Genomic DNA, 13,884 nt, shown 5'->3' with positions numbered 1-13,884 from the left:
GTTCTCGAACCCATATTTTCACTGAACGTTAACACCACTAACTTCCTGAGCCAAAGCCCCTGCCCACTTCATACTTTCTCTCTGCAAGTAAAAGCTAAGCCCAATGAAGAAGAGAACTGCTTCCAACTCAAGATCCAAAGGCCCAAGACTTGAAGAATCAACTAGAAGAACAGAAGAGTAGTATATATAGGAGTATCTTTGAAATATTTTGGGGAGTTGGAAATTATAGGGAGACTCTTAGCATAGAACGACTCTCTGTATTTACTTTCTCTGCACTTCTAAGTTTTCATCATGTATTCTCCATCTTTGTTTTCATTTTCCAGAGCTATGAACAACTAAACCCCTGTCATTGGGTTAGGGAGCTCTGTTGTAATTTGATGGATCAATACTAGTTTTCATTATTCTTCTTCTATCTTTTCTCTTGATTTTACTTGAAAGCTTTCGATCTTCATCCAATTGAGTAGTTATCTTGAAAAAGAAGCTATTCATACTTGGATCTCTTCTGAACCTTGAAAGAGGAATGAAGAGATCAAGCTAGAAATGCTTTCTCATGCTGGACCAAATTGGGTTTGGATGGATATGTGACTATAATCCTCTCAACACTTGGTTTGGGAAATGCATGTGGTATAATCAGTGACCATACTTCATCTCTTCTCATGAGCAATTGACCAAGGAATTGGCTATTGATCAAGATTTGAGAGATTGAATTACAAGAAATTGTAATTCAATCACTTAAGATTGCCAAGGAGATCAATGAGTGCATTGATTGAGGAAGAGATGAAAATGAAATTGATCCGGAGAAGGCAACATCTCCTAAGCCCAATGAACTCCCCATTTCTGATCTTACCCATTCTCTTTAATTTCTGTTATTTACTTTAATGAGCAATTCCCCCATTCCCATTTACAATTCTGCAATTTACCTTCCGTCATTTACTTTCAGATCTATAATTCTAGCATTTACTTTCCTGTCAATTACCTTCCCGCCATTTTATTTTCTGCAATTCTCAACTCAAATTCTGGATTCGCTCAACTAGAACAGTCCTCTAATTAAAGTTGCTTGATCAATCAATCCTTGTGGGATTCGACCTCACTCTATTGTGATTTTTTACTTGACGACAAATTCGGTACACTTGCCGAAGGGAATTTGTTGTGAGACAAGTTTTCCATGCATCACTGACATAATCGGACTTACCAGGAAAATTAGAAGAGAGGGACCTCTTTCTTTGTGCCTCTAGCGTCTTATTTTGCAAGGCGATTGAAGAGGCCTCCCTGTTCTCTTTGCTGGAGCACGCAACATCATTCGCAAGAGACCTGTGGTTCAACACGTTGCCAGTTCAGTCATGGCTGGATGCATTCTCAGCACACAGGCACATAGGTGATGCTATTACTATAGCGCATGGAGAAATTAGGACGGTATGATGTCTTATGTCAGCTCACAAAAAGGATCTTTTACTATATTTCAAGCTGCTACATTCAATGCAGTTGTTTTATTATCCTGTAATTAAAAGACACTTTCCAAAGGCCTTTCATATTTGAGACTCTGAACATTGTAGGGATTGCTTATATTCGAAATAAAGTACCGCAAGAAATTCGGCTCCGGGTTCATAAATAGCACGAACCTATTTCTTTCGCAACAAATACTTGAGGAGGTGAAGGTAAATTATGGATTTTTTGCGATTTGTTTAGCCATCTAGTTCGGTACAATAGTTTAAATCAATGGGGATAGAGCCGGTTACTAACTATTCTGCATAGTTCAGTAGTGTTTCTTTAAATGAATGTTTTTGGAATAAACAAATACATATCTCTCTAGTAAACCACCACTGATTTTCTCATTTGTTATTCATCACACTCTCTCACCAAATTGAAGAAAACGATATTTACCTAAATAACACAATTGACCTATCAACCGATTTTCTAGTCTTATTTTCTTTTGTGGCATGAGGTACTAAATGGGTAAGTAAATAATTATATGTATGTTTCTACAATAAATATTATTATATCTGACTCTCAAATCTGAATATGTGCGAGATCATGTTATAGTAAATTGTTAATCTGTCTAACAAGATCATATCAATTTTAGTTAGTATACCTCATCTCTTTTCCTTTGTCTCCATGTTTGTTGTTTTATTTTTTATTTTTGGTTACCTCCTAAGGAGATTACTTGGAAGAAGAAAGTTGAAAAGGAAAATAGGATGTGGATGTAATTTAGTCAGTTAACTTTGTTCAGTGAATCTTACAATGCTTGGGAAGATATGATTTGACAAGGCTATCATATTATTTGCTTCCTTTTATTGCATACTGTTGAGACTGGTCTAGAAATTTAAGGAATGGATTTTAATTTCTCAGTTGGCACTTTTTATTGCTCCCATTTGTATTACATACTTTATTTTAATTGTAATTTTAATTTCTGTTTTAGTTTGGGATTTTAAATTCATATTAAGGTTTACTTGGAACTTTATTAGTTAATTAGTTACCATGGTGTCCAGTTGAAATGTTCTTTAGTTGACATGAAGAATGAAATGTTGCTGATGAAAAATAAAAAGTACTTCCGATTAGTGGCGTTGAAGACTTCTTTAGTTGACATGAAGGATGAAATGTTGCTGATGAAGAATAGAAAGTACTTCTGATTAGTGGCGTTGAAGACTTCTAGCTACTAATTAATGCACCTTTTCAGATTGCACCTTTTTTAATTTGTGCAGGATCGCTATGAGAATAGTCTGATTGTTGAACTTGAAATTGTGTCTCGGGAGGAATTCACTCTTATGCAAAGAGGTCTTATAGAACTTTGGGAACATAAGTCAAACAGGAAGTTTATAATATGGAGCTTAATCATGTTTTTAGTTTGTAAAATTTGTAAATTCTAAGAACTTCATTGCCTATGGTGTATCCGTCAGGTTTAGCTCGGGAAAAGATTCAAGAAACTCCAGAAGAAACAGGCGAGATAGTTCAAGACTCAATGCTTGAAGAAGACGTTGTGCCAGATAATTTTGATGAGGTTGCCTCTAAAGGAAACAATACTTCAATGCTCACCTTTGACCTCAATAAAACTCAAGAGGAGAATGATATCTGTTGACTCAAGTTTTTATCATTAGTCTGACTTGTCTTATGAAAAATTGAGACTGAATTTAACTCAGTGACTGATTGTGATCTTCTCCTTGGATGTTGAATTTGATGAAGTAGCAATGAATTTGTTGTAGATTAATCTCAAATTAGTATATATTTCTTGGATTATTAATTAATATTTTCACTTGTTGAATTAATGATTCCTACGAATTCAAGGCTTTTATATTATCGATTTGTCATATATATATATATATATATATATAAAGAATATAAATATATAAATCCAGGTGGTGAAATTGCTTAATGAACTACATTCTATAATCATGACTATCATATTGACAAGATGACATGGATTAATTAATAGACATGAATTGTAGAAATTAAGATCTATAATTACACACTGCATTCATCTAGTTAAATTTCAACATAGTTTAATTTATCCAAATAATTTAGTAATTTATTTTAATTCAAATTAATGCAATCATATTAATTTATAATCAGTAAATATTATTATATTATAACTCCTAAAAATATGAGTATCATCGTTACTATTATTATTATTATTATTATTATTATTATTATTATTATTATTTTTCCTTATAAATTTGTTATTTTTTATTCTTATGATTTACCTTCTAATAGTTTGTTGCGGTGATGACATTGCTTATATTGTTAATTACCTTTTTATTATAATACTTTGATTTTGGACCAATTTTACTTAGTTTGAATATTTGCATTCTCTTTGAAAAAGCCTGACCACTTTAAATTTATTATTATTGTTATTGTTGTTTATAACTTTTTTCGGACCCCGCTTAAATATACATTCCCAGCTCCTCCAGTTTTCAAATCAAAGAAGCCACCGCCACTACCATAATCCTTATTCTTCCCCCACTACTAAACCATTCATATAGTCCAGCACCTCCAAAGCTTGCATCATCCTGGTTCTTCTCCTCCACATATATGCTGGGAGCTGTGATATTGCCGTTCTTATTCGCTGGTTTTCACTATCTCCATCTTCGGAACGAAAAAGACGTTTGTCTCTGTGGCGAGCCCGTGTCCTAGAGCCCCTTTTCTCTCTCCCCGAGGTCCGGTCGTTCCTCTCTCACCATCAATCCACTCCTCCCGCTGCAGGTAAGCACCACTGGCCCCCTCTGTGCTTAATTGCTAATTTGGTGATTAAAATTGAGGCCGATAATGAGTTTAAAATTGACATGCAAGTTTCTCCTGATGTTATTAGCCGAGTTAGTTTGTTAATGGGGAGTGGGATTTGTTGATGGCGAGCATGGTTCAGTTAAGGTTGAATTCTGAGTTGGGGTTTAATGGTATTATTGAATGCGTTTTTAATCTTCTTAATGGTATATTTGAATTTTGTTACCGCTAATGGTTGCCTATGAATAGAAGTTGGGAGTTTTTAGTTACTGCTATTCTTAGATAAGTCTATTTCATTTGAACTCAATGAAGTAGGTAGTGGATAGAACTAGTACCATGTATGAAGCTTAGTAGAAAATTTCACAGAAACAAGCAAAGACTCAACACTTGGATGACATTCTCTAGTCAAAATTAATTCAATTAAACTAATATCCTAGTTCTTCCATTCAATATCATGTTGGGGATTACCCTAATTAGTATGTAAGTGTCCCTTCCTCGACAGAAGAATAACTTTTCATACTTAACAACCAAAGAGTCATTAAGCTTGATGGAACCCCTTAAATTATACTCTAAGGTACACATAACATCTCTCAAATTTCAATGATACTAGGATTCAGTGATTTAGAGGCATTGATAATACCAAAAGTGAATAAATAAAAGAATCAAATCTAGAACCACAAGAATTAAACAAAATTGAAACAAAATAGATCAGTTTCCATATAAAACTGTTAAACTACTGAGTTTTCTAAACCAAAAAGTGGCTAAGTTGGGGAGTAGGACTTGTTGATGGGGAGTAGGATTCAGTGATGGCAAATTCTGAGTTGGGGTTTAATGGAAGAATTGAATGCGTTTTTAATATCTGTAATTTGTGTTTCTTCTTTTCCTAGATGAAATTTATGTATATTGTTGTCCTTGGAGTTAGCAATAATAAGGTTTATAGATTTCATAGACTGACTATGTGATGACCAAATTAATCTCCTTGATGTTTTGCACTTTGAAAGGAAAACACAATCCCATTGATTCTCCTGTGGGTTGTGACATCAGCAAGAGTTGAAGGTTATGATTAAGTATGCTTCTATTTTTTTTTTTTTTGGGACATTGGTATGCTTCTTAATTTTCTTGATAGGGGTGGAGAATAATTCTGGTAAGTGATCACTCGAACATACAATGTGAATTGTTGTACTTGAATTTAATAGTTTCCTTTGCAGTCTATAACTTTTACTCAGGACCTTGTTATTAGATATAATTATGATTGAAGTTTTCTAGTCTAGTAACTACTCTCACCAATTTGACCTGAATAAGTCAAATTTGATTAAAGTAGTGTGACATATATGACAAGTGTTACCAAATTGTGCATGCAATTATATGTTTATAAATATTAGGTGTACATTGCACTACCGGTAATATCTGTGTAGTTTTATGTGAAACTTACAATTGCCAAGTTTCATTATCCATTAAAGCATTTTATCATAAAAATATCCTTTAAAGCAATCATAATCATAAGAAATAAGTGACTTCACTAATTATCACGGTGAATGATTTATTAAATTTCTACTATTTTAAAATAGATTTTTCCTAAATTATCTTAAAACATAATAACTTTAGCATACAAATTACAAACAAGTTTTAGGTTGTTGGCCAATATGTAGCTTTGCCTCATATAAGTATAGAATGAACATGGCATCTTACTCATGTGTGCTATCATTTTTTATGTAATTAACCCTTAACTTCAGCCTCTATTCTCATACTATATATTAATTATTATCAATAGGTTTTAAAAGAAAGAGATTAATAAATATTAATTGCTTTCTCCTTTCAATTCAGTGTATATAGATCTATTACGAGAATATATGTTTTTAACCTTTGCCACTTCATTAATACCTTTAATTGTTAGTATATATATTTCATAATTATGACTAAATTATCTATTATCTTTACTTGTTAGGAAGTTCACAAGCAAATTGATCCGAATGTAACTGGTTTAGTCTTCTTAAATTATTATCATTTTGTTTTTATCCAAATCCAGTCAGGAAAGATGCCCAGGATAGGTCGTTACACGAAGAAAGCCCGGTTAGACACAGCATGTCAGCAGCCTCAAGTAGGATTTGATGCGGCTTCAACTTCCCATTAAGCGGATTGCGTAATTCTTGCATCCAGTGGCAGTGGTTCCCCCGCATTCTCATCTTTACGCCCCTTTCGTCCGCCCCGTAGTGAACCACCGCCTGCTCCATAGGCTTGCACGAATGATGTTCAAAACTCAGAGCCGGACACTGAAGACTTAGACCCAGAGGCAGATGAGGTAGATTCTTTTGAGCAACATGTTGATAACCTGTTTGCTGCATCGGATGCTTAGAAGCGTAAGGGACGCAAGACCACTGAATTTTGGGATGTTAAAACAATTGGTATACAAGAATTTATTTAATTCTATTTTTCATTCAGCTATTTTCCTATGATGTCATCACAGCTTGGCTCCAATGGTAACTCACACAGAATAACTATGATTTACAGAATCTAATGGCACAATCAAACAGGTCAAATTGAGTATGAAGGAAGCTATAAAGTCACCTAACGAAAGAAAGATCGTACTTAGGTTTAACAGTGCACTGCAACCAGTTGGGGATGAATCAGGTATATTGAGTGGCGTTATGGGACTGCTAGGATCTGACTACACCAAATTCCCAATCTGCGAGAAGGACTGGAGAAAGGTTCGCATCAGGGACAAGGTCTATAATGAATGTGTAAAGGTAAAATCTTATTTTTTTTGTACCATTCCGGACTCATAATTTGAACCCTACTGATAATTTAATTTTACTGTTGCTGGAAATGTTCCATTTTGATGAAGATAGTAGAGGAATTATCAAGCGTATAATATTAAAAATGCTAGGAAGGGTTTGGAAGGAAACGAAGAACAAGTTATACCATCACTGCTACGACTCAGAACTTTCACTTGAAGAAAATATTGAAAACTGTCCACTAGGAATTACTGCAGACCATTGGAGATGGTTTCTCGATTATCGCAATAGTGAAGAGACAAAGGTAATATATTTTTATTTCATAACAGAAAAATTCTATTTATGTTACATTGAGTTAGTCAGAACTAGTGTCTAGTAACTCTTAATTTGATAGCATGATAGGAGAAGTGTAAGAAAAATGCTGAGAATCGATCAAAGCAGCTTTACACCCACACTGGCGGATTGAAAAGCTTGGCAAGGCTCGGAGAAGAAGAGGTAATCTATTTTTGAGAATGTTTTTGAACCATCTCCTCTTTTACATATTCACTTTGTCATCATTATTGGTACAGTTGGAACGACAAGGGAGGAGAGTTAGTAGAGGAGAGTTGTATCTCTTAACGCACAAAAGACCTAATGGCTCCTATATCCATGATGCAGCTCGTGCTATTGGAGAAAGTAATGTGTTGAGAATTGGAAAGTTGTTTCTCATATGTTTTAGTTTTAAAAATTTTATTGGAAGTCTGTGCGGTTAGCGACTAGCTAATAAATGCTTATAATTACTTATCTATGTGTGTAGGAAAGAAATGAGGCTATTGAGCAAAGTGATGAATCCTCTAGACTGTTGTCTCAGAATGATTTGCTTGTTCAAGCTCTCGGAAAGGAGCACTCGGATAAGGTGCGTGGCATGGGTTTAGGGCCGACTTCTAGTCAAGTCTTCGGTATAAATTACCATCAGCCGAGCAATGGTTTTGAAAGGGAGGAGACCCAAAGGGTGCTGCTTGAACTACAAGCAGAGTTGGCAGCCGAAAAATTAAAAAGGAAGGCAGTGGAGGATGAAGTAGCAGTCGAGAAGACAAAAAGACAGGCAGTGGAGGATGAAGTAGCAGCTGGGAAGGTAAGGATGAAGGCAATGGAGAGTGTATGTCTACTTCAAGGGCAAGGTGGGAAGCTGCTATCAGACGTCACCGCATGGATGAGTGCGTTGGAGGGACAGATTAGAAAGTAAATCTTAGGATTGTGGAACCTTTTTTTTTAGATATACACCTTTTTGGTGTTGATTACTTTTACTCTTAGTAAGGAGTACACTTTATTGATATTTGGATAATTATATCAATTAAATTAATGGTTTTGCTAATGTCGTTTACCGAGCAATTTATTTTTTTTGGATATAAAACAATTTAACCTACTAATCTTAAGAAGGATTCAAAAAATAACAAAAAAAAACTAGTACATTCAAATTAAAAATAGGGTTGATTGCCAGTGTACAATACAGTATTTTTGCGGCCATTTAGCCAGAATAGCGGCGGTTGCAAAATAGCCGTAAGAAATTTGAAAAAACAGACTAGGAGATAGCGGCGGTTTTAAACCGCCGCCAATTACATTTGAAAAAATAGTGGCCGTTAAATAGCAGCGGTTTCAAACCGTCAGTAAATTTGTGTGGATCACTGTTGGGTTGGGCAGATAGTGGCGGTTATAAACCGACTTGAAACATTGCGCCGCTATTTCTGGGTTTTGCGGCGGTTGTGCCAGCTGTTCATGAGAACCGCCGCAAAATCATATAACCACCCCTTAATAGGCGACGCTTAACAAACCGCTGGAATCCCGTTTCGCGGCGGCTAAAAACTGCCGCAAATTCCTCCAAAAATTGCCGCAAGCTTGAAGATCCTCTCTCTCAATGCTTATGGTTTTAAATTTAGATTTGATACGTAATAGTGAATCAACTAAATTCAGATCTTAAGAATTGTGTGGGGAATGTGCTTCATCTCTTCTCATGAGCAATTGATCAAGGAATTGGAAATCAATTAAGTTTAGAGATTGAATTACCAAGGAATTGGAATTGATTCACTTATGATTTGCCAGAGATCAATATTGCATGATTGAGATAGAGTTGAGATCTAGTGTTCCTGAAGAATCAATATCTCTAAACTTCAATGATCTTACTATCATTACCTTCTTATCTTGATTTATACTTGTCTTTAATTAATACATATTTACATTGATTACTTCCTGCACTTTACTAATTTCAGTCATTTACTTTCCAGTTATTTACATTTCAGTCATTTACATTCCAGTTATTTATTGCTTTCATTTACTTCATTACCAAGTCATTTAAATTCTAGCTTATGATACTGAATAATTCTTCGCTCAAATATGAATTGTCTAACTAGAATAATCAATTGATCATTGTTTTCTTAATCCATTAATCCTCATGGGAATGATAACCTACTCACCGTGGTATTACTTGGTACGATCCGGTGCACTTGCCGATAATTTGCAGATATTGTAAATTCTGTATCATGCAACGTCAAGCATGGGCATGAAACACCCTCTAAGCCCAACCAAGTTGGCGTGTAACGCCAAGGCTCCATGCTACACGCCCATGACCAAATTCAAAGAAGACAGATTGGCGTGCCACGCCACAAGCCCAAGTGCAACGCCAACCAAGGCCCACTCCTTTGGAAGATGCAATTACAATAAAGGTTATGGAAGATTCTATTAAGATAGGATTTGATTCTGATTTGGTTTTAATTTTAGTTAGGATTTGAATAATTGTGATTAGTTATCTTATTCTCATAAGATTTAGTTTTTGAATTTTAATTTTAGGTATACCTAGGATATAAATAAATTAACATGGTTTACAAGAGAGGAGGATCTAGTCTTCGGATCCTCAGAACCCTAGCCGCATCCTTTCATCTTTGTTTTTCATCTTTCTCCATGAGTCACAAATTCATTTCTTAAGGGGTTAGGAGCTCTGTTTGTGTTTTCATGGATTATTAATCTAAGTTTTTTTTTATTTTGAAGCATTGTATTAATCTATTTTTAAGATTGAGTTTTCGTTCTTCATTCTTCAAAGGATTAGAAGTATTGGAAAATATTCTAATTCTGTTTTGAGTTCTGTTTATTACTTTGAAAAATTTAATATCGGAATTACAACTTAAAAACTCTCTCTCTTATGACTTTTTTATTTGACTAGGAATAGTATTTTGAAAAGTGTGCGACGTTGTCTTTCTCATAATTCTCTATTGTTTAGGACTAGTTTGAATATGTGACATACAATTTGACCTAGAACTACTTTTGAATATTATTTGAAACTAAATCAGAATTGTGCTAAACCTCTTTTCTTAATCGGTTGACCAAGGAATTGGCGATTAATTAATTAAAGATGAATTTCCAAGGAATTGGAATTCAATTAGTTATGATTTGTCATGAAAAAATCTTTGCGTGCATCAAAATAAATAAACACAAGGTTTAATCTTCTTGAAAAATACACATCTCTAAAACGCTTCACACTCTCAATCATTGTTTTCTCCTAATCAAACACTTGTTCATCACTGCCTCCTTAAGCATTCAAAGTTCCAAGCAAGACACAGTCTCTGCCCTCATTAATCCAGGTTCAATCGATTTAATTAGCGATTCAATCCGATATTTGCTTGTTCAATCCTTTAATCTTCGTAAGAACGATATCCACTCACCGTGATATTATTTTAATGATCTGATGCACTTGCTGGTATATGTGAGCACTAGTTTTTGCTCATCACGTGTGACCAAAATGCAGTGTTTCACTAATCCAGGTTACCGTCAGATTTATTCGCTCGTAAATCCAACGGTAACCGTAGTGCCAATTTTTTACCTTTTTCCTCTATTTATTGCCGTCAGTGTTACCATCGGATTCTCTTTTCCGACGGTAAAATTTGTATCCAACGAATTTATTATCGAATGCGCTGATAAAGTCGCTGCTACTTTGTGATGCTAAATTCGACAATAAATTCAATGGTATTCAACTTTTTTTTGTAGTAGATTTTGGTAGAAGAGCAACAACGATTCTTCCAGAAACATGGATTTAGGAAAATGAAATGGTTTTTGAATAGAGGAAAGATGAAGAAGATAAGAGTGTAAGAGTGGGAAGGAATGAAGTAAGAATAAGGGTAGATTTAGGAATTTTATAAATTGATTTAAGGATAAAATTATCTAAAAACTTAGTATAAATTTATGTCAACTTTTAAAATTTTGTGTCTCACTAATTTAAAAAGACATAAATTACATATTTCTAGTACGTAAGTGTGTATGTAACTGTGTCCTTTATAAATTTATATTTTATAAAACAAATGTTTTATGTATACTAATGTGTTTATATCTCTAATAAACATAGACAACAAATAAACGATATCTTTAAAATTATTATAAAAAACTACTTTATTAAAAATTATTAAAAAATAAATTTTAATAATTTTAATGCATTGAGTACATAAAAAATTTAAAAATATATATATATTATTATCCTGTTAAAATGTACGTGTGGTGGATTGAAGCCTCACCTACTACCAGCATCATCAGCCTCACCCAACATATCTATTGCATAAAGCTGTGCGTCATTTGAATAATAATAATAATAATAATAATAATAATAATAATAATAATAATAATAATAATCATCATCATCATCTGAGGATTATTTCACCATCCCATATAACTTGGAAATAACGCTCCCACTCACTGCTGCTTCCTAATGTACGAACAAATGCTTATTCGAATATGCATAGATTTGGCCAAAACATAACAAATAATAAATTAACAAACAAGACACTACCCGTCCCTATAATGAATAAATTAGAGGACGTCATTTGCAATCTGACTCAACACGGATAAAATGATATTTTGGCTTCTGTTAACAATTGTGTTAAAGGATATATTTGTTAAGATTTCCAATATAACAAATTTGTATTAGAAAATAAAAATTTAAAAGGTTTTAATGTATTTATACATATTGATAAAAAAAATAAAAAATTGCAATTAAATTAATTTAAACAAATACTCTTAGAATATTTGTTATCAAAAATATTAAAGAATGGAAGATTCTTATCAATGTATTATAATAATCTTATAAATTACATGAATTAAAGGAATCATATATTTGCTGTCTGTTTTATATTGTTTAGCTTTTTTTTTTTTTTTTAAAAAAAAGAGTTCAACATATTAAAGTAGAGCAAATAGAATCAGTCAAACAAGTAAACAGACAATAAAATAAAATATCACAGCATCACAAGAAAATATTTCTATGTCATTTTCGAGGAAACCATTAATAACAAAAGGAATCTACACCTATTCACTTGTTGTAGCTAAACAATGTCATGTTGATAATTTCTTCTATATCTTTGTTGTTATTCTGAAATATCATTCGATTTCTTTCCATCCAAATGTTCTAAATGATCGCATAGAAGCATATCAATCACTGGTTTCGATCCTTTTTTCTACTTGACTCTTCTCTCCAACTCAAAAAATGTTCCTTCATCGAATCCAGAAAAAGCCACTGACAGCCACTACAAGAAAAATACCCATTCAGCCACACTTTTTTTAAGCTACATTTAAAAAGCGTAGCCTATTCATAGAATAGGCTACGCTTTTTTCAGTGATGCCTTTTTATAAGAGAAAAGGAAACACAATTTTGGCATCATTTAAAAAGTGTAGCCTTAGGTATTATAGAAATCACTTAAAAAGCGTAGCCGTATGTTAATATTTATGGGTTCACTTTTTGTATCTAAGGGAACGCTTTTAAAGAATAGCCTATTTATTAAGTTTTGGGTGCACTTCAAAAGTGATGCCTAATGTATCTAAAGCAAAAAATTTGACACTTAGTAAATTTTTTTCTTCAGTTTTCGAAAGCAAAACTCACACACTTAATGAAATTTTTGTCCCTCCAAATCCAAAACCCAGACTTAGCCTTCATCTCGATCCCCTTTTAGAACCCTCCAAAGCTCACCATCGAAGAAACACTCTCGCTACAGAAACCCTCTCACTCACCACTCACCGTCGCTTCTCTTCGCCCTCCTCCTCGTCGCTGCGCCGCCCTTACCTTCGCCAACCCTGTCGCGCACAACTCTCACCTTCGCCATTCTTACCATCGCTGTTGACCGTCGCCACCCAATAATCACTCACCGCCAGTCACCACTCACCATTCACCATCGTCGCTCATCACCTTTGCCATTGTCACCACTGCACAGACCATCGCTCTTCTTTGCCATTATGCACAAATCATCGCTGTGCCGCCCTCACCATCGTCATCTCCGTGCTTCTCATCATCGTCATCTCCGTGTTGATTATGTATGTATTGATTTCTATTTGGTTCTGAAATTTCAGAGGTTTAGGGTTCCGATTTTAGGGGTTTTAATTTGGGGGTTTTAATCTGTGAAATATAGGTTTTAATTTGGGGGTTTTATGAATTGATGAAGCTGTATGGTTTAACAGATTAATGAGTATTGTTAGATTATTTGTTAATGAAGCTGCGTTGTTTAACCTTCTGATAAAGAATAGAATAGTGTCCTTACAGTGATTTTTCTTAGTGATTTTTCAAATGATCATATCAATTCTAGTGACCTATATTATATGCAATGCTACTAACAATTTTCCACAAGCAAAGAAAATCTGGGTTTGCGTATGCTTGTCACTGTTATTAATTTATTTATTATGTCTAATTTGGTTTATTTATTTCAAGTTCATAAATCTGGGTGAGTTTATGATTTATTTAATTCAGCTAGTTCTTTCGCCGCTGAATGATTCTGTGAAAAATCACAATTCAAGATGAATAATATAAACTTAGCTATTCTTCAATTGGGACAAGGTTTGAAGGCTTATGCTTATATCTTGAGTGCTATCCATTTCTATAAACGCAGCCTACAGATTCCCATAGATTTCTGATTTGCTGGCTTTCTACTTTATGCTTTTT

General features: G+C 34.0%; 1 protein-coding gene and 1 long non-coding RNA gene across 3 annotated transcripts; both read left to right on the top strand.

Annotated features, from left to right (window-relative positions):
* Window positions 1–3,788: 3,788 nt before the first annotated feature.
* On the top strand, window positions 3,789–8,298 carry LOC112720884 (uncharacterized). 2 transcript variants are annotated; one of them, XR_003812241.2, is made up of 7 exons: window positions 3,789–4,194; window positions 6,239–6,614; window positions 6,721–6,956; window positions 7,059–7,248; window positions 7,339–7,439; window positions 7,514–7,619; window positions 7,741–8,298. It is a non-coding gene; the product is annotated as an uncharacterized lncRNA (long non-coding RNA). The 2 variants fall into 2 exon arrangements; XR_003162395.2 differs by having other exon boundaries at window positions 7,055–7,248.
* Window positions 6,756–7,454, top strand: LOC140176116 (uncharacterized). Its single transcript, XM_072205996.1, has 3 exons — window positions 6,756–6,948; window positions 7,055–7,248; window positions 7,347–7,454. The coding sequence occupies exons 1-3, from the start codon at window positions 6,756–6,758 to the stop codon at window positions 7,452–7,454; spliced, it is 495 nt and encodes a 164-aa protein (XP_072062097.1).
* Window positions 8,299–13,884: the final 5,586 nt, after the last annotated feature.

This window comes from Arachis hypogaea, chromosome 11 (assembly GCF_003086295.3).
Source record: "Arachis hypogaea cultivar Tifrunner chromosome 11, arahy.Tifrunner.gnm2.J5K5, whole genome shotgun sequence".
Taxonomy (NCBI): domain Eukaryota; kingdom Viridiplantae; phylum Streptophyta; class Magnoliopsida; order Fabales; family Fabaceae; genus Arachis; species Arachis hypogaea.
This window is presented reverse-complemented; position numbering and strand designations above follow the sequence as displayed.